Raw genomic sequence first — 22,062 nt, 5'->3', positions numbered from 1 at the left:
TTTTTGAAGACCCTTGTAAATAATGTTTTTAATGGTTCCAAAAGTTGTTCCTTTCCTGCTTTTAAGAATTCTGCTTGTATATGATCAACACCAGGTGCTTTCCTAGTTTTAAGTTTATCTATGCTGTGTGCTATTATTTCTTTGGTAAAGATATTTGTTTTGGGATGCTTAAGGGTCAAAGCTGAATAACTGAAAGGAGACCTCCACATAGCCTTTAAAGGAATGCAGAGAACCGACCAGGGTTTCTGACTTAATGTCCAATCCTCACCGTGGTGCACCCTATAGGGTATCTACTTGGATACCCTATAGGGTGTCCAATACTGAACGAACGAAGATGGGCTGGAAATTTGGGGTTTAGCCGACCAAATTACATTCTTATTGGTTAAACCAAAATAAAAAATGATGGTACAACATGACAAAATTTCATGCCGGCTGGGGCATCGCCCGGTTAAACAAGGCCCCCGTTGTTTTCGCCAGGGAACCAGGGCAAACAGCGAAAAGTCAGCTACTGGAACAAATCTGAAAACACACCCCAACTCGACATCACCAGAGTTAAAGATCGGTACTATCAACATAAGAAGCCCCTGAATGTCAAAGGAATGGAGATTGCTGAGGAATTAGATAAGTACCAGATCGACATAATAGGGGTGACTGAAACAAAAAAGACAAAAACTGGTGAGATCTTTCTGAGCAATAAATGCAAAATGTTATATTCAGGCAAGGACAATCTAGGAAAAGAAGGAGTAGCCATAGTATTCAACACAAAATACGAGGCTAATCTTCTTGAATGGCAGTCAGTCTCAAGTAGAGTAATGTGGGCAAATATGAGAATGAGGAACTGGCCAATGAGACTTATTTGTGCCTATGATCCCACAGAAGGTTCTACTAAGGTAGAAGGGGAGGAATTTTTTGAGGCTTTAGAAAAGCAACTGACACAATGAAAAACGAAAAGTTGGTCCTTGTTGGGGATCTAAATAGCAGAGTAGGAAATGATTGTGAAACAATCATTTCCCAAAAATTTGGAGAAAAGAGCAAAGCTAATAATAATGACAAATATCTGTTGGATTTCTGCTCAGGACATGGACTGTTATTACTAACAGCATTGTTGGATTCTGATTATGTAGAGATTAGAGTAATTATTATTTGGTTCAGAATCCAACATGATCTTCCATCACATAAGCTAAACTTGTAATTATTTAATGTAAATCACTTGTTTATAATTTAATATTCATATAACTACCTTTAACTTTATTTGATATTTAATTATTTAATCAAGGATATATGTATTAATAGTGATAAAACTATATTTAAATATTATTAAGTTTATTTTATTTATTGCTATATTAATATAAGAACTTGTATTTGATAATTTAACTGCGCATTAATTGAAATGTAAATATTCTCTATTTATTCCTGTTGGTAGAAGTTTAACGTTACGCAATAGCTCAATTCTATTATGTTTTGCTTTGTTGTCATGGAGATGCATGACATCTCCATCGAGCGCAAGTTTGAAGGTTTATTGAAAAGAGTTTTAGAAAGAAATCACGAGAATAATTTAGGCGGGAAGAACGGATATATAAGCGATGAATGCTGAAATTATAGATGAATTAAGAGAGAGAGAAAGGAGAGGATCGGCATTAGGTTGGAATCGGAGCATTCGGCACTCAGGAATCACAGTACGATAATAGTGAGTCGGCAAGTCACTCAAGCAGCTAATAAATTCTACTAGTCAAGAATCAGTTAGCTAATATGTTGTAGAATAACAATTATAGCTAGGGGAAAACAGCTGAGAGACTATTAATTAGACTAGCGATACTTGGATTGAGATATAATTTCAGGGCCAACCTGTCAAGGACATACGGAACCTTGAAGCAAAGTACGAAGTTTCTAGAGAGTAGTAGAGGCTGTGAAGTTGAAGATTACCATTAGCTGTGTTTAGAATTATAGCGTTCTAAAGAATTAATTGAATGCCGGAAGAATGAACAACTGTGCATATAAAACCTCAAGTTAAGGAATTATTGTGTGTTGCCTTATTTCATGAGTGATCAGTAGTACTTTATGCAACAACGTTTATGTGTATAGTGACCGATGATTAATTCAGTTACTGCTTAGAAGATTTATTTAATCAGTGCCGCATACTGTTTAAGTGTTTACAGTTATAAAAAATGTTTGTGTGTAAGTTTATGAAGAAAGAAGATTATCGGTAAGTTTATTCCAACCATTAATATTCCTTTGCAGAGATATGTGTAAGTTTCATCCTAAAATTTCCTTATATTAACAGTAACTATTGCGGAGATTAGCTGAAGTGTAGATGTAAAAGTGTTTGCTTCAGAAGAAGTGTTACTGAATTTTTATTGTATTTGGAACTTTGTGACTTTGAGCTTTACCAAGTAGTTAATTGAATTTTGTGAGTGCTAAATGTTTATAATATCTTACTTAGTGATTTGAAGTTAAGTGTAAAATTTGTGATTCTAAATTAAATGTTTGTTTTTGTTAATCTAAAGTTGTGTTTATGCATGCCTGAATCTCTTTTACTGCACCATTCATAAAATATTCAAACCAAAGCGGGAGAGATAAATAAGTTAAATATACTCGGCCTGTATATACAATATTAACACCTAAAAGGAGAGATAGTTGTGAGTTGGTTTTTCTTCAGTTCTTGAACTAATTCAGACATAGAGTGGCGCAGTCTTTAAATATAAATTTTCTCTATATTTGAATTAGAAATCAACTAGCAACCTTCTATTTTGTCTAAGAACATCATAGTGATTAACATGTCGGATCCAAGGTATAGATTGAGAAGAATTAGGATCCAACACCATGTTCCAACATAAAAATGTGCATAAATTCACATGGAGAGAAGAGGCAAGGAATAAGAAAAGTCTCATTGACTATGTTATTGTTGATAGTGATGTTTTCTCCCTGGTGGAGGACACCAGACTATACAGAGGATTTGAAATTGGAAGTGATCACTATTTAGTCTTGAGCAGGATAAAATTGAATTTCATATTGAAAAGAATAACATGTAAGAAAGTTTTAAAGCGAATAAAAGTTGAGCAGCTCTCAGATTGAACTGTAGACTAACATACACAAAGATTATTGAAGAAAAAATGAAAGAGTTTGAGAACAGGAATCAAACCTTGTAGATTTAGTGGCAAACTCTGAAGAAAACATTGATTGATTCTGCCAGAGAGGCATGTGGTGAGGTTGTGTGCAAGGTTAAAATAATCAGAACTCCCTGGTGAACACAGGAAGTTAAAGAGGCAGTGGAAAAAAAGAAGAAAGCATATCAAAAGTTCCTGGCAAATAAGTCAGCTTGTGCTTTTAGAGAATACAGAGACAAATGCAAGAATGCTAAACAGTGTGTAAAACTAGCTAAACAAAAGTCATGGGAGGACTTTGGCAAGAATATAGAAAATAAATATCTAGAAGTGGCAAAATATTCTGGAGGTTGTTGATGAAGCTTAGGAATGGAAGAAAGAGTGCTGAAGTATGGTGGTATAAAAGTCTTACAGTGGCTGCACTGCATAGTTCAGAATGCCTGGACTGAGAGACGAATTCCCAATGATTGGAGTAGAGCTCTCATAGTACCCATATATAAAAAGAGAAATAAAACTGAATGTGAGAATTACAGAGGTATTTCCCTACTGAGTGTTCCTGGCAAGATCTATGCAAGTATACTTGAGAAACGGTTGAGAAGAATTGTGGAAATATCAAGTGAAGATCTGATATTTCCACAAAAGCTGGGTGAAGAACAAGCTGGATTCAGGCCAAACAGAGGCTGTCAGGATCAGATCTTCACTTTACGACAAATAGGCGAGAAAACATGGGAATATAACAAAGATCTGTATTTAAGTTTTGTCGATTTGGAAAATCATATGACAAGGTGCCAAGATACGCTACAGTTATATAGTGTCAATGGGGCATTATATCAAGCAATACTTAGTCTTTATTTGAATTGTAAGTCAGCAGTTAGAATTGAAGGAAGTACAGGAAGATGGTTTAGTGTTAAATCTGGTGTGAGAGAAGGATGTACATTATTTCCTCTCTTATTCGTTATCTATATGGATCACATTATGAAGGAAAGTGGTATTAAACCTGATATCAAAATTGGAGATGTTCATCTCAGTTCATCTTTGCTTTATGCGGATGATGTTATACTTCTAAATAAATGTGCTACAAGTCTGCAAGATTCCCTGACTAAATTGAATAACAGTTGTAATAGATATGGTATGAAGGTCAGCAATAAAAAGGCAAAGACAATGAAAATAGGCAGAATCATTGAAAATGTCAACTGTGTTGTGAATGGAGAACCTGTGTAACAAGTAAAGCATTTCAGCTACTTAGCCACGTTTTTTACTGAAGATGATAAATTAAATATAGAAATAGACAACAGAATCAGCAAAGCTGGTATGATGGGGAGTCAATTGAATAAATTGATATGGAATAATAGAGAAATTAGTCAGAACACTAAATTAGCCATATACAAGACCGTGTTCAAACCAGTTTTAATTTATGGATCTGAGAGTTGGGTCAGAAGTAAAACACTTAACCAAAGACTAGAGACTGCAGATATGAGAGTCCTGAGAAAGATTAAAGGCGTGAACAGATGGCATCAATGGCAATATCATATTAAAAACGAGAATATTAGGAAAAAACATGACATTGTCAGCATCCAGGAATGCATTAGCAGAGGTAATCTCAGGTGGTATGGTCACTTAAACAGAATGGGCGAAGAAAGATTAGCAAAACAACCCAGAGGAAGACCAAGATATAGGTGGATTGATACAGTACAAAGTGCGTTAGATGATAGCAATATAAGATATGATAATGTTGGAGACTTGACAAGTAACAGACTAATTTGGAGGAAAATTGTAGATAGGAAGTTAGTAATGATTTAATTTTTTTCATGTAGTACTATCATATCCTGTACACCCCTTGAGGGTACATGGCAGGAATTTGATGACGATGATGATGATGGAGATATTTGTTTCCTCTTCCATTTCAGTGGCTGGAATCGTAATATCCTGGGAGCTGTTTTTATTATATAAATCTTTGAAGTATTCTTCCCATCTGGTCATTCTTTTTGTTTTACTTTCAATTAGTTGTCCCTCTTTGTTTTTGATCATTATAATTTTTGTTGTTCATGACTTACTAATTTGGTCTATTTGTTTATATAATCCATGAAGGTAATTTTCTTTTGATAGCTTTTCTGCCATTTTGCATTTTTCTTCTAACCAGTTATTCTTGTCTCTTTTAACTAGTTTTCTAATTTCTCTGGTTAATCTATTATATTCATTTCTGTTATAGTTCTGTTTTAGTTTTATGCTTTTTCTTTGATCGCTTAACCTTTTTACTTCATTTGAGATCTAATCCTTTTTACTTCCTCTTTCTGTGTAACCTATTGTTTTTTCTGCCAAATTTAATATTATTTCCTTTAATTTGCACCAATGTTCTTCGATGTTTATATTCTGTTTTGGTAGTTCCTTCAGGTTTTTATCTAGTTCTAGTTGATATTTTCTTAGAATATTGTTGTCTTGTAGTTTTTTTACATTCAATCTCCTTTTGACTCTAAAAGTGCTTCCAGATTTTAACTTTATTCTTAGGTTTGCTAATACTAGCTTATGGTCTGATCCACAAACTGTAGAGAAGGATCTGCAGTTTAGGATACTTGATTTCCATCTTTGGTTTACAATAATATAGTCTATCTTATTCTTGGTTCGTCTGTCTGGTGATATCCATGTCCATTTTCTTTGGGGTTTTGGATGTTTAAAGAGAGGGTTGGTTATTCTTAGTCTATTATTTGAGCAGAAGTTTAGCAGTCTTTCGCCACGTTCATTGCTTTCTCCATACCCGAACTTTCCGATTACTCTCGGTCAGATATTCCAGTCTTTGCCTACTTTTGAGATCATACAACTCATCATACAAGGGGTGCTTAAGGGTCAAAGCTGTATAACTGAGAGGAGACCTCCACATAGCCTTTAAAGGAATGCGGAGAACCGACCAGGGCTTCTGACCTAATGTCCAATCCTCACCTTCTCGTGGTGCACCCTGCTGGGTATCTACTTGGATACTGAACGGACGAGGATGGGCTGGCAATTTGGGATTTAGCCGACCAAATTGTATTCTTATTGGTTAAACCAAAATATAGAATGATGGTACAACATAACAAAATTTCATGCCGGCTGGGACGTCGCCCTGTTAAACAAGACCCCCGTTGTTTTCGCCAGGGAACTAGGGCAAACAGCGAAAAGTCAGCTACTGGAACAAATCTGAAAACAAACCTCAACTCAACATCACCAGAGTTAAAGATCGGTACTATCAACGTAAGAAGCTTGAATGGCAAAGAAATGGAGCTAGCTGAGGAATTAGATAAGTACCAGATCGACATAATAGGGGTGACTGAAACAAAAAAGACCAAAACTGGTGAGATCTTTCTGAGCAATAAATACAAAATGTTATATTCAGGCAATGACAATCAAGGAAAAGAAGGAGTAGCCATAGTATTCAACACAAAATATGAGGCTAATCTTCTTGAATGGCAGTCAGTCTCAAGTAGAGTAATGTGGGCAAATATGAGAATGGGGAACTGGACAATGAGACTTATTTGTGCCTATGGTCCCACAGAAGGTTCTACTAAGGTAGAAGTGGAGGAATTTTTTGAGGCTTTAGAAAAAGCAACTGACACAATGAAAAAGGAAAAGTTGGTCCTTGTTGGGGATCTAAATAGCAGAGTAGGAAATGATTGTGAGACATACAAAAATATTTTGGGAAAATTAGGAGAAAAGAGCAAAGCTAATAATAATGGCAAATATCTGTTGGACTTCTGCTCAGGACATGGACTGGTTATTACTAACACCATGTTCCAACATAAAAATGTGCACAAATTCACATGGAGAGAAGAGGCTAGGAATAAGAAAAGTCTCATTGACTATGTTATTGTTGATAGTGATGTTTTCTCCCTGGTGCAAGGAGAAAACATCACTATTTCAAATCTTTTCTTCCAATTTCAAATCCTCTGTACACCAGAGTGTACAGAGGATTTGAAATTGGAAGTGATCACTATTTAGTCTTGAGCAGGATAAAATTGAATTTCATATTGAAAAGAATAACATGTAAGAAAGTTTTAAAGCGAATAAAAGTTGAGCAGCTCTCAGATGTGAGCTGTAGACTAAAATACACAAAGATTATTGAAGGAAAAATGAAAGAGTTTGAGAACAGGAATCAAACCTTGGAGATTCAGTGGCAAACTCTGAAGAAAACATTGATTGATTCTGCCAGAGAGGCATGTGGTGAGGTTGTTTGTAAGGATAAAAAAATCTGAACTCCCTGGTGGACACTGGAGGTTAAAGAGGCAGTGAAGGAAAAGAAGAAAGCATACCAAAAGTTCCTGTCAAATAAGTCAGCTTGTGTTCTTAGAGAATATAGAGACAAGAATGCTAAACACTGTGTAAAACTAGCTAAACAAAAGTCATGGGAGGACTTTGGCAAGAATATAGAAAATAAATATCAAGAAGGTGACAAAATATTCTGGAGGTTGTTGAAGAAGCTTAAGAATGGAGGAAAGAGTGCTATAAAAGGAATTAGAGACGATAAAGGTGACATGAAAACGGGAGAAAAAGATATCCTTGAAGTATGGAGTAATTACTTTGAAAAACTGCTAAATGAAACAAGCAGTGATGACAGCACAGTGGTAAAAAACACTGACCAGGCATGCAGTCAGGAATACATATCCATACTTGAAGTAGAAAAAGCCATCAAAGGTTTGAAATGTGGAAAGGCAGCAGGAGTAGATGATATTCGACCAGAAATGCTGAAGTATGGTGGTATAAGAGTCTTACAGTGGCTGCACTGCATAGTTCAGAAAGCCTGGACAGAGGGACGAATTCCCGATGATTGGAGTAGAGCTCTCATAGTACCCACATATAAAAAGGGAAATAAAACTGAATGTGAGAATTACAGAGGTTTTTCCCTACTGAGTGTTCCTGGCAAGATCTATGCAAGTATACTTGAGAAACGGTTGAGAAGGATTGTGGAAGAAAAGCTTGGTGAAGAACAAGCTGGATTCAGGCCAAATAGAGGCTGTCAGGATCAGATCTTCACTTTACGACAAATAGTCGAGAAAGCACGGGAATATAACAAAGATCTGTATTTAAGTTTTGTCGATCTGGAAAAGGCATATGACAAGGTGCCAAGAGAGAAGCTATTCAATACGCTGCAGTTATATGGTGTCAATGGGACATTATATCAAGCAATACTTAGTCTTTATTTGAGTTGTAAGTCACAGTTAGAATTGAAGGAAGTACAGGAAGATGGTTTAATGTTAAATCTGGTGTCAGACAAGGATGTACATTATCCCCTCTGTTATTCATTATCTATATGGATCACATTATGAAGGAAAGTGGTATTAAACATGATATCAAAATTGGAGATGTTAATGTCAGCTCTTTGCTTTATGCAGATGATGTTATACTTCTAAATAAATCCGCTACAAGTCTGCAAGATTCTCTGACTAAATTGAATAGTTCTAGTAATAGATATGGTATGAAGGTCAGCAATAAAAAGACAAAGACAATGAAAATAGGCAGAATCGTTGAAAATGTCAACTGTGTTGTGAATGGAGAACCTGTGGAACAAGTAAAACATTTCAGCTATTTAGGCACGATTTTTACTGAAGATGGTAAATTAAATATAGAAATAGACAACAGAATCAGCAAAGCTGGTATGGTGGGAAGTCAATTGAATAAATTCATATGGAATAAGAGAGAAATTAGTCGGAACACTAAATTAGCTGTATACAAGACAGTGTTCAAACCAGTTTTAACTTATGGATCTGAGAGCTGGGTCAGAAGTAAAACACTTGACCAAAGACTAGAGACTTCAGATATGAGTCCTGAGAAAGATTATAGGCGTGAACAGATGGCATCAGTGGCAGTATCATATTAAAAACGAGGATATTAGGAAAGAACTTGACATTGTCAGCATTCAGGAATGCGTTAGCAGAGCAAATCTCAGGTGGTATGGTCACTTAAACAGAATGGGTGAGGAAAGATTGGCAAAACAAGTGTTCTCTGCCAGGTTGGCAGGAAAACGACCGAGAGGAAGACCAAGATATAGGTGGATTGATACGGTACAAAGTGCTTTAGACGATAGAAATATAAGATCTGATAATATTGGAGTGTTGACAAGTAACAGACTGATTTGGAGATAAATTGTAGATAGGAAATTAATAATGATGTAATTTTTTTCATGTAGTACTATCATATCCTGTACACCCCTTGAGGGTACATGGCAGGAATTTGATGATGATGACAACTCATCATACCTTCAATTAAATGCACTCACTGTCTCTGCATTCACTTTCACACAATTCATTCCAATCACCTACCATTCTCCATGCAAAAAATCTACTCCTCACTCTCTTGCTCACCCTCCTTATACAGCTTCCATGGATGGCCTCTTGTTCTTCTTCTGTCTCCATACATTCTATGAAAAATTTTATCCAGATTAATCTGGTATTACCCCTTATCCACTTATACGTTGCTTGGAAAGAAATGAACAGATACCCCATTGGCAAGGTGCATCGTGCCATGTAATGAGTCACATGCTATAAATTGGAGGAATATGATGCAAAAAATCTACTCCTCACTCTCTTGCTCACCCTCCATATACAGCTTCCATGGATGGCCTCTTGTTCTTCTTCTGTCTCCATACATCCTATGAAAAATTTTATCCAGATTGATCTGGTATTACCCTTTATCCACTTATACGTTGCTTGGAAAGAAATCAACAGATACCCCATTGGCAAGGTGCATCGTGCCATGTAATGAGTCACATGCTATAAATTGGAGGAATATGATGCTCCCGAATCAGTGCAACCATGTCTAGGTGAAATGGCTGATAGAAGGGATTTGACAGAGTTAGAAAGAGGTGATGTGATAGGATGCCATGTTGGAAGCCTATCTTCTGCAAATTGTTGACAAATTAGGCCATCCTAGGTCAATAATCAGTGATGCTATACTCAAACAGGGAGTCAACTGCAAGTGCTACCTGCAGTGGAAACTTACCACACTTATGAATGTGACTGTAGAGTGCTATGAAGGATAATACGTAAAAACCGCCATTTGTCAACTGACATGTTGAATGCAGAGTTCCAGGCATTGACTGTAACATGAGTCTGCATAAAAGCAGTCAGAACTGAGGCTTACAACATGGGGTTTCCATGGTAGGACTGCAATATGCAAACTCCACATTACCTGAACCAATATGCAGTATCATCTTAAATTAGTGCAAAGAGCATATACAGTGGGATGTGAAAGCTTGAAAAGCCTTGTACAATGGAATCATGACATCCTTACTTCTACATGTCAGTATTCTCCACAGCATTGTGATATTCCGGTGTATTGTCCTCACAATTTTAGAAAAATTGTTCCTGAAATTTCAAGTCTCTATCCACCATCACTCCCAGATCTTTCATTTCCTCCACTTCTAAAATATCCCCACCAATCTTATATTCTGCATCCCATGTTTGCTTCCCAAATTTTACAAACTTACACTTTGCTACATTGAACTGACATCCCCACACAAATTTACCCTTTCAGAGAGACCAATTCAAGTCCTCTTGTAAGGCTACAACATCTGCTCTACTTCTCAACGCTTCCCAACTTTGCATCATGTGCAAACAACTATATATTACCATTTAAGTCACTTCTAATGTCACATACATACAAATTAAATGACACCCCCACCCCAAAAAAAAATGGATCCCTGGGGCATAGCAGTAGTGACTTTCCTCATCTGGGATATTGCTTTTCCATACACAACCTGCTGATACCTATCGGACAGCCAATCTCCAGTCCAATACAATAATTACCATCCAACCCCATCTATTCCAATTTAATTACCAGCTTGTAATATGGTAATCTATCAAAGGTCTTTGCAAATCTAAATATACTACTGTAAGTGCATCCCCCTTATCCAACATATTCATTACCTTATTATAATAAGTAAGGAGATTACTAAAAAAGATCTGCCTTTAGCAAACCGATACTGCCCAAAGAGAATTCTTCCGCTGTCAACCCACTTCTGAATCCTGATCCTCACTAGCTTCTCTAATACTTTGACCAAAACTTCAGACAAGCAGACTAGCTCATAATTCAAAGCCTTAGTCTTATTATGAAGCATAACAATTTTGCCCTCTTTCCACCCCTCTGGAACTTGGGGCCAATCTAAGACTCATGTTAAAAAGTTAAGTTAAAGTTGTTAACTACCTGGAACATTCCCTCAAGACACACGGTGATATACCATCATGCCCAATGACCTTTCAAGTTTACTCAATTCCTCGTATATACTTCCTGCTCACTCACCATCAGTAGTTCTTCCCAACTTCCAGCTACTCTCTTCTGCATTATTGTGATAATGAACTGCTTGTTTATTACCTCTATTATATCCTCTTCAGTGTTTAACCATTCTCCCATTATCACTGGCCAACATCATCTTCCCATAATAATTCTTCTTTCTACTGGCCACATATCAAAAAACTATTATATTTATGTAGCAAGAATTAGTTCAACATAACCAACTAACGTTTTCTAAAGTTTCAAAAGACCTTAAATTAATCGACTTTTAACAAATATGGATTTGGTGTTAATTTATTAATAAATTACTGCTAAAAGAAACATTTATTATCATTATTCAGTTTGATTCTTGTTGGAGATCTAAAGAGCAGAAACTGAAAGCAAGACATATAGAAGTGTTTGAGGAAAATTTGAAGAAAAGGGCAAAAGTAAACAATGCTGAGTAAATACCAGCTAGATTTATATTCAGGACGTGGCCTAGTCATTACTAACACTGTTACAAACATGAAGTTATGCATAGCTTTACATGGAGAGAAAACACAAGAAATAAGTCTTATAAACTGTTATTATTGACCATGTTACTTTATCTTCATACTAGTTCATTATATGAGAGTATACATGAGATTTGAAATAAGAAGTGATCATTATTGTTTAGTATTAAGCAGGATAAAAATTTGGTACACAACTGAGAAGCACTGTGAACTGAATACTTCAATGAGCTGACTGCCTGCATGGGAGAAACATTGTGCAGTATGCTAATGAGTGGTGTTGGATTCTGAATATATAGAGATTTAAGTAATTATTATTTGCTTCAGAATCCAACATGATCTTCCATCACATAGGCTAGACTTTTAATTATTAATTAATGTAAATCACTTGTTTATAACTTAATATTCAGATAACTACCTTTAATTTTATCTAATATTTAATTATTTAATTAAAGATATGTGTTAATAGTAATAAGACTCTGTATTAAATATTATTAAGCTATTTTATTTATTGCTATGTTAATATTATATAGAATTTGTATTCAATATTTTAACTGCGCATTAATTGAAATGTAAATATTCATTATTTATTCCTACTTGTAGAAGTATAATGTTATGCAATAGCTCAATTTTATTATATTTTGTTTGGTTGTCATGGAGACGTATGTAAGTGAGCGAGCATGAGTTTGGAACAGAGCGTGAGGAGAATGTTGAAAATTTACTAAAAAGGATTTGAGTTAAAGAGAGCACGAGAACAATTTAGGCGGGAAGAATGGATATATAAGCGAGGAATGCTGAAAATATAGAGTTAGAGAAAGAGAGAAAGAGAGAGAGAGAGGGAGGATTGGCATTCGGTTGGAATCAGAGGATGTTCTACTTCAGCATTCAGGAATCAGAGTGCAATAATAGCGAGTCGGCAAGTCACTCAAGCAGCTAATTAAAAGTCCAGTAGTCGAGAAGCGGTTAGCTAATAAGTTGTAGAATAACAATTATAGCTACGGAAGACAGCTGAGTGACTACTAAATGACTAACGATACTGTAGATGAGATTTAATTTCAGGGCCAACCTTTCAAGGACACACGGAATATTGAAGCATAGCATGGAGTAACTAGAGAATAAGTAGAGGCTGTAAAGTTGAAGTTTAACGATAGCTGTGTTTAGAATTATAGTGCCTAAAGGATTAATTGAATGCCGGAGGAATGGACAACTGTGCATATAAAACTTCAAGTTAAGGAATTATTGTGTGTTACCTTAATTCATGAGTGATCAGTAGTACTTCATGCAAGAACATTTGATTGTGTATTGTAACCGTTAATTAATTCAGTTATTGTTTAGAAGATTTATTTTAATGAGTGCTGTTTATTGTTTTAAGTGCTTACAGTTATAAAAAGTGTTTGCGTATAAGTAGATGAAGAAAGAAGATTATCAGTAAGAATATTCCAACCATTAATATTCCTATACAGAGATATGTGTGAGTTTCATCCTAGAATTTCCTTATATTAACAGTAACTATTGCGGAGATTAGCTGAAGTGTAGATTTAAAAGTGTTTGCTTGTGAAGAGGTGTTACTGCAATTTTATTGTATTTGGAACTTAAGGAACTGTGAGAAGACTGTATTACAGATAACAGATTTGCCATTGTCTGAGTCTGTATGACTGTATTATCAGAAAGGCTGAAGTGTTTATAATAACTTATTTAGTGATTTGATCTTAAGTGTAAAATTTGTGATTCTAAAATTAAATGTTTGTTTTTGTTAATCAAAAGTTGTATTTTGCCTGAATCTCTTTTACTGCACCACTCATAAAATATTCGAACCAAAGCGGGTGAATTAAATAAGTTAAATATACTTGGCCAGTATATATAATAATAACACATAAAAGAGAAATAGTTGAGAGTTAGTTTTACCTTAATTCTTGGACTAATTTAGATATAGAGTGGCGCAGTCAATAAATATAAATTTTCTTTATATTTGAATTAGAAATCAACTTGCAACCTATCAACTAGTTAAGAACATCGTAATAACTATATATCGGATCCAAAGTATAGATTGAGAAGAAGTAGGATCCAACAGTGGGGTGATTTGGATGGCAGGAAGGATTGTACTTGAATAGATTTGATACCAGAAATGGATTGGAGAAACTGTTGCTCAGAGTAGACCCAGCCATAGGTCTGATTCGTCAGCTATGCCGGTTCCGGGGCCCAGATAAAATGGGGGGGGGGGGAATGAGATGGTGTTGTACCTTCCTGTAAAGGGGACTCACGGCTGTGTATCATCATATGATTATTATTAGTGTTAGAGTGAATATGAATATTCAAGTAAACGAGATAGGCCAAGGTGGTTATATAAGAGTTTGGGCATGCATATTAAAATAAGTGATCAACATTGCAATCATGAAGACAAAGAAAAAGAGAAATATAACATGGAAGGGATGAACCTAAAAACAGTAAGACTAGTTTCATCAGATAGAAAAAGAGATGATTATAGCAGCAGGGAATTTAGGTGAGAAATCAACTCGCTCATGATCATCAATGGGTCGTCTAACAGGCACTTATCCCAGCCTGGCGGGCTGAGTGGTTAATGTATCTGCTCTCCAACCATGAGGTTACAAGTTGAAATCCGGCCTTAAGCATCCATGTTGTGAATGTCTTTAGGTAAGACATAAAATTTCAATGCCTGGGGTGAGATCACACCCCTGCTTATTGGAGGACTGAAGTGGCTTGAAAAGTTTGATGTTAAACAGAAAATAAAGATTAGACCATCTGAGGTACTTACAAAAACCTTTCATGGATGAGAGCCACATAAAAAACACCATGACCTTCCAAGTATCCTTGGATTTTTTAACCATGATTCTACAATAATGTGGCTAAGCTGTATTCTTATAAGCATACTATGTATGTAAAAACTGCAAGTGTTCTCCTGGAAAGTTTACCTGAAGGCAGGAGGTGAAACCTGAGTTTCCAGGACCAAAAAATCCTTCCACCTCCATACAGGACCAGCTAACTCACCAACTGAAAAGACCTAATAAAAGTTCTTCACATTCTAGATAGCATTCGAACTCAGACCTTTCCAACCAAAGGGTATCACTGAAACTGACTGAGCTGTGGAGCCTCACAGATCAACTCAGGCTACTTAGATGAATGGCTCAGGTTTCAAGAGTTGCTTGAATCTGTCAGTGGGTAGTCAGTTACCACACTTCTGCAAATGCTAGAAGCATTAGAAATAAAGGCAAGGAATCCTTAGCATTCATAAAAGCAAATAAATCAAAAATTTTTGCATCAGTGAAACCTGATTGACAACAGGATACCTTTACAGGAATAGAATGCAGTTTTCAGGGAAAACAGGCAGAATAAGATGGGAAGAAGGAGAACAAACAGCTACTAATGACTTAAATTGACTCCCACTTAAGTAGAGAGTGGAAATGTATGACAATATAGTATAAATAACAGATGCAAGGGGTTTGAGACTGTCTGGTGTGAAGTAGAGGTTTACGGCATAAAATAAATAGTTGGTGAGGTATAAGCAGGATCAACTGAAGGGGATTTTGAACAGCGTATACGAGGATGGTCTGAAAAGTTCTCAGCCTAACAATGAAAAAACAATTTATAATTTCAAAATTATTTTTATTTTTCAACATGATCTCCCTTAAGACTAATACATTTATTTATGCAATGCTCTAGCACTATTATTTCATCCCTGTAGTGGTTCTCAGTAAGATCCAAAATACCCCTCTACAGCTGCAATCACCTCTTGATTTGAAGAAAAACATTGACCAGTAAGGAAGAGTTTTAGTTTTGGCAAGAGCGAAGTCAGAGGGAGCCAAATCTGGGGAATAGGGTGGATGTTTCAACAATTCATAGTGCAGATCCCTTAATTTTCTAATTGCCAAAACAACTTTGTGGGCAGGTGCATTGTCCTAATGAAAGATGATTTTTTCTTCTGCAAACCGGCTCTTTTCTCTCAAATGTTTTCGTCTAGTCTGGTTAAAAGAACAATTAATAAATGAAATGCCTTTAGCATCCCAAATCACCAATGCCATGACCTTTCTTGCTGATGGAACTGACTTGGTCTTCTTTGGTGCTGAAAAACCAGCTTCTGTCCACTGTTGTGACTGCTGTTTGGATTCTGGTGTGTAATGGTGATCCAAGTCTCATCCATAGTAATAAATCAAGACACAAAATCAGTTTTATTCTTGTTAAAATGCTACAAGCACTGTTCAGAGATTTCATGCGAGTGTGTTTTTGATTTGCTGTGAGCAAGTGCGGCACGCATCTTGCACAAAGCTTTTTCATTTGCAGTTCTTCATGCAAAATATATCCTACACATTCTTTTGAAATACCTATAGTCTCAGCAATTTCACACACTTTGACTCGCCAGTCATCCAATACCATATAGTGCACTTGATCAATGATTTCTGGTGTTGTTACACTTTTTGGACGTCCTTCACATGGATCATCTTCAAGGCTGGTACGGGCGTTTAAACTCAGCAGCCGATTTCTTAATTGTCGAAAATGAAGGAGAAGAGTGCCCATAAACTTTTATGAACTTTGATGAATTTCTTTTGGCATTAAACGTTCTTTTACAAAGAATTTTATAACTGCACAGTACTCAATTTTATTCATTTCAAGGGATAGACAACACTTTTGCTTCAGACAACTACTTGATAGAATGACTTGCAATTTCACGTAGATGCTTATGACAGATGTACCAACTTAGAAAAAAAAAATCTTGCTGATAGTGTTGCCATCTATGGTCAAGGCTGAGAACTTTTCAGGCCATCCTCATAATATGAGATCAAAAAAAAAAAAAAAAACTGTGGAACTATAAAGACCTACCTATTTACAATGAACCAAGAAGATAGGCTAAGATGATTACAATAAACTGAGAAGATAGCTTGAAGTTGAGATAGTATATCAGATAGTATATTCTTCTGCATGACAGAAGAATCAGAAGGGTATAGGAAAGTGTCAAAGGGGATATCTGAAGGACTGCATAAATGACTACAACTAAGAGTTAGAATAAATCACATGGAAGTTAAATGGATAAATAAAGCAACGGATGCTGAAAAAGAAAATGTTATGGAACAAATATCAAGAGAAATGTGGTAACTAGGTTCAGAAGCAGTATAAGAAAAGCGAAAAGTGAAATGGTGAGAAAGAAAAATCAAACAATGAAAAAAAGGTTGGTTGAGCAGGCCAAAGGACATCCAAGAGTATTCTTTCATTCTCTTCCTTTACTCATCACAGAGTCCAAGAATTCTCTTAGTAATCTTTCACTATGTGGTAAAGTTTCAAGAAAATTGTTTCATTATTTTTTTGGAATTCTTTCACTAAAGGATAACTTTAGTGATTGAAGTCATCATATCAGATGACTTCAATAATGAAGAGAACACTTGTAGAAATAAGGAAGTTCTACTTTACAAGGCATAAGACCACATTCTGGTCTTATGCCTTGTAATCATATCATAGTCTTATCGTATCTATTGCACTTAGATATGGTCACCTGGGTTCTATGGAGGAATTGAGAAGCATCATCAAGGGGTACTAATATATAGCCTCTCAAGCCTAAGCAACTGTGCATACAAAGAGAGATTTAGGGAATGTAGTCTTCAAAGTTTGAGAAATATAAGGAGGCAAGGAGATATGACAGAATCACACACATTTATCGTGGATAGAAAACAGGGAAAGGTAAGAAAAATCCATTGTGGTATCCTGTATACCCTTTTAAGGGTACATATTAGGTATTAATAAGGAAGAAGTTGTCATGTTTCTTTCAAGTTTTTCTGTAGGAATAAATTTTCTAAGATCAACTAACTATAATAAGCTATTCACTATAACCAGCTATTCTTATGGTCCTTACAAGTTCACCACACAGTGAGAGTTAACTATAATAATAGTTCAGAAGTTATCAGTTCACATTTGTAAAAAATGTTTTTAGAGTATGAGCCAATATATTCCAATTTAAAATTATACCAGTTAAATATTATATAATATATACTAAAAGAACAATATTACTACTTACGACTTGAATATCTAGGCAACTCAGAACCTTTTCTGTAATTGAAAAATTGATATGTTGATAACTAAATAACATAATAATTAAAAATATAAACAATGGTGTGGTTTGAATTTTGAAAATGCATAAAGATTTCTGACATTGTTTAAGGGTAAAGCAAAAAATTGTTTTCAACTAGGTCCAAATACCACAAATATAAGAGAAATTTTCATTATATGCATGCCAAAATAAAAATACACTTCATTTTTATATTTTACAACTAATCAGGATATTGTTATTTTAACATTTACTAAGAAAATTTAATTATTTAAATTGAAAAAACTTATTATCTTTTAATGGAAATAAGGGATGCATCCTCATGTTACAGCCAAATAAATAAATTCGAAATGTAAGTTGCAAAAAGTAATGAGAGTTTATGAAAATACAGCCTTCAGCATTGTCTGTGTTGCACTACTTATTGACACAAACTCTGCCTAGGAGCCTGGACATTTGCCTTTTATTAGTGCTATGATTAAGGTTTAACTGGTTGGTTCTCATCAGAGATGAGGAAGAAATAAATTTGTTCAATTCACTGAGGGAGGAGTTTCCAAAACTTATGAGTAACAAACTCTCTCATTGCTCCTAACTGGACCTCTTATGAATCTCTTGGAATTGAACAGGAACACCGTGTCAAATCTCAGCATAGCACAGGCAAAGTTTGCCATCAAGACAAGTCACACTCTACACAATGCTACCATTGTGTAGAGTGTGACTTGTCTTGATGCAAAATGCTACCATTAGCCAAACAACAATCCTGAATTGGTGGTTCTCATCAGACGGATTCTCATCAAAGAATCTCTTCAATACTGTAGAAATTAATGTCAAAAAATTGTATTTTTCATAAGTGAACTCTCTGCTGGTGCATAATCATAATAATTCAATAAGGACTAAAAGGCTTCAATTTGGTATGGTTAATTACAGAAATAAGGATATTATGGCTGCATCCTCATTTCATAGCCACAATCTAATTCAAAGCTTAAATGTTTCAAACATACTGGAGAACTCATGAGAATATGGCATTCAGCATCTGAGTTGCATTTGTATTGTACTACTTAAAACATGAACTCTACTCAGAAGCCTTTCAAATTCAATTATTTGAATTCTAAATGATTTCATATTATCTGACACGTCAATATTAAGTTGGAATCCCTTAGAGCAATGATTGGTTGGAAACCATTTCCAGAATAGACAACAGTAAATAATAAAGCTAAATTTGAAAGGTTAAGTTTTCCAATAATATGCTCCAACCAAGAATGCATATTTTGAAAAAAGAAAAAGTTTTATGCCTTACTTAATAAGACTTTGATGATGCAAATGATGAAGATAACATACTTCTGATTGCAACTTTATTGCTTAAGTTTGTATATTTTAATAGTATTGATTACAACACAGAATGATAAGAAAATAATATTTATTAACTTATTAGCTGATATTTCACTGGTATTATATCCAGCATCTTCAGAGCACAAGTGAGACTAGTTTTAAAAAAATTGTAATGGACAACACAAGGAACTAAAGTCCTAATTGCCACCATTTATACTGGAAAAAGAGTGAAAAGTATTAATTAGATCTTAAAATGACTGTCTCCCAGATTTTTGGTAAATTTATACAGCCATACTGTATAAATACTGTATAAAAGTGCTGTTGATTCCAAAAACAATCTCTCTGACTTATGACTTCTGTGTAGCACTTTTTTTTCCCATCTGAACCTGTGTGAAGGAATATCCAATGCATGATCATAACAACAGCACTGAACGTATTTTTTATGTTCACCAAGCTGGAAAAAGAGTGAAAAGAGGGTCACAAGAACAGGGCACTTCATAAACTCCTGGATGTGATAAAGAAAAGAGTTTGTCCTTAGGTGAACAGATGAGAGTTGCCAATTTGACATATGGTGCGTAACTGATATTTATTAAGCACTTTAGATATCTTTTCAAATGTGCCTTGAATGTATGGGATGGTAACAGTTTTGCTGTAGTCTTGTGTGATGAGCAACAGAGGGGATTTCTAGGGAGCATTTCATATTTTTTCTATCCTATGGGGATTATAGCTATTGGATAAGAAAGTGTGATGCAAGTAAGTTCAGTGGCAAGAGTATTACCATTGGAACAGATAGCTCTAGCTCTGTGAATTAGTGTTTTTAATATACCATACTGTTCAGTGGATGATGGTGTGATTATTTGTGCAAATATCTCCCTATATGTGTGGATTTTCTATAAACAGAAAAGATAACGAACCATCTGATTCATTATCTTTTTATCTGATGAGCATTCACCAACATTTGTGTGTTTATCTATTGATAAACAGCGAATGTTAACTGCACACAGTGCAACTAATGGAATTGGGCTTGCACAATTCTGTGGGCAGTATAGTGGTGTGCAGAAGTTGTAACAGTATTTATGGCAAGACTGTGTAAATGAAAAAATAAAATAAAATAAAATTTTAAATGAAAATTTGATACCAGCCTATCATCTAAATTTGAGATTTAAAAAAGAAAATTAAAGAAATCAAAAACAGGAAAGTTACAGGACCCGATGGCATTGCTGCAAAAGTTTTAAAACCGACATCATAACTATGCCGATTTTTAAAATCTTTTACTTGAATATCTTGAATATTTGAGAAATTCAGATAGCAGATCTTATATTTCTATCGTCTAAGGAACTTTTTACTATATCAATCCACCTATATCTTGGTCTTCCTCTGGGTCTTTTTCCTGCTGACCTAGCAGAGAACACTTGTTTTGATAACCTTTCCTCTCCCATTCTGTTTAAGTGACCATACCACCTGAGATTACCTCTGCTAATGCATTCCTGGATGCTGACAATGTCAAGTTCTTTCCTAATATCCTCATTTTTAATATGATATTGCCATTGATGCCATCTATTCCTGCCCTTAATCTTTCTCAGGACTCTCGTATCTGCGGTCTCTAGTCTTTGGTCAAGTGTTTTACTTCTGACCCAGCTCTCAGATCCATAAGTTAAAATTGGTTTGAACACTGTCTTGTATACAAAATGATATAATCACGTAATCACAAGAAAGATATTTATTTAACCAAATATTTCAGTCTGGAAATAGCAGACCATCATCAATGGTATTACAAGAACAGTTTAAAAAATAAAAGCTTGAATACTAACAATAGATCGTTAAAATTAGAACACGCTGCGTGATGTTATATCACTAAGAATACTAACACTATTGTTAGTATTCTAGCTTGTATTTTTTAAACTGTTCTTGTAATACCACTGACAATGGTCTGCTATTTCCAGACCGAAATATTTGGTTAAATAAATATCTTTCTTGTGATTACGTGATTATATCATTCAGTCTTATGTTGCAAGTATCCTTGAAACAACAAATGTCTTGTATACAGCTAATTTAGTGTTTTGGCTAATTTCTCTCTTATTCCATATAAATTTATTCAGTTGACTTCCTACCATACCAGCTTCGTTGATTCTGTTGTCTATTTCCATGTTTAATTTACTATCTTCACTAAAAATCTTGCCTAAGTAGCTGAAATGTTTTACTTGTTCTATAGGTTCTCCATTCACAATGCAGTTGATATTTTCAATGCTTCTACCTATTTTCATTGTCTTGCTATTGCTGACCTTCATGCCATGTACCAAATGCATATGTATTAGAAGGAAGAAAGTGACAAGCACAAATAACACATTTTTATTCACTTCTATTATGCATTCATGGACTGCACTGTTCAATGTGCTGCCTTGTCTAGTATGCCACAAACTACATCCTTTTGTCCAGTGTGTTTTCAACAACAGAACAAACACAGCTGGTCCAGAACTGATGTTGTACACACATACTGCATTATGCTGTCTTTCAGCATTGGCAAGTTATCAGGATATTGATAAATCCTGTCTTTGAGAAATCCCCAAAGCCAGAAGTCATAGAGAGTCAAGATTGGGTGATTAGGTGAATGAGATGGCCCATTCAGTGGGAAACACATGGCAAATTACTCTGGCTTCTGTGAAATGTTCTCGAACAACCTCCAGTACACATTGAGTAAAGTGTGGAGAGGTTCCATTTTGCATGAAAATAACTGAATCCATGCACAGGTGGTGCTGCTGCTGTAGCACAACAAAATTGTTTATCATATGCAATACTGACTGGCAAATGTCCTCAAAGAAGAATGGTCCAATGATAAACAAAA

At 35.3% G+C, this 22,062-nt stretch overlaps 1 protein-coding gene across 1 annotated transcript in view; it reads right to left on the bottom strand.

Annotated features, from left to right (window-relative positions):
- The window catches only part of NO66 (Bifunctional lysine-specific demethylase and histidyl-hydroxylase NO66), a 295,812-nt gene that overhangs the window by 118,825 nt on the left and 154,925 nt on the right, over positions 1 to 22,062 (bottom strand). Inside the window, exon 10 of the mRNA XM_090407239.1 lies at positions 17,865 to 17,896. Coding sequence (XP_090263365.1) covers positions 17,865 to 17,896 — 32 coding nt within the window. The remainder of the gene's footprint in view (positions 1 to 17,864; positions 17,897 to 22,062) is intronic.

Source organism: Typopeltis vanoorti, chromosome 17 (assembly GCF_054136105.1).
Source record: "Typopeltis vanoorti isolate ZY-2024b chromosome 17, IOZ_Tvanoo_1.0, whole genome shotgun sequence".
NCBI classification, from domain to species: Eukaryota; Metazoa; Arthropoda; class Arachnida; order Uropygi; family Thelyphonidae; genus Typopeltis; species Typopeltis vanoorti.
Note: the sequence above shows the minus strand (reverse complement) of the source record. Positions and strands in the feature narration are given on the sequence as shown.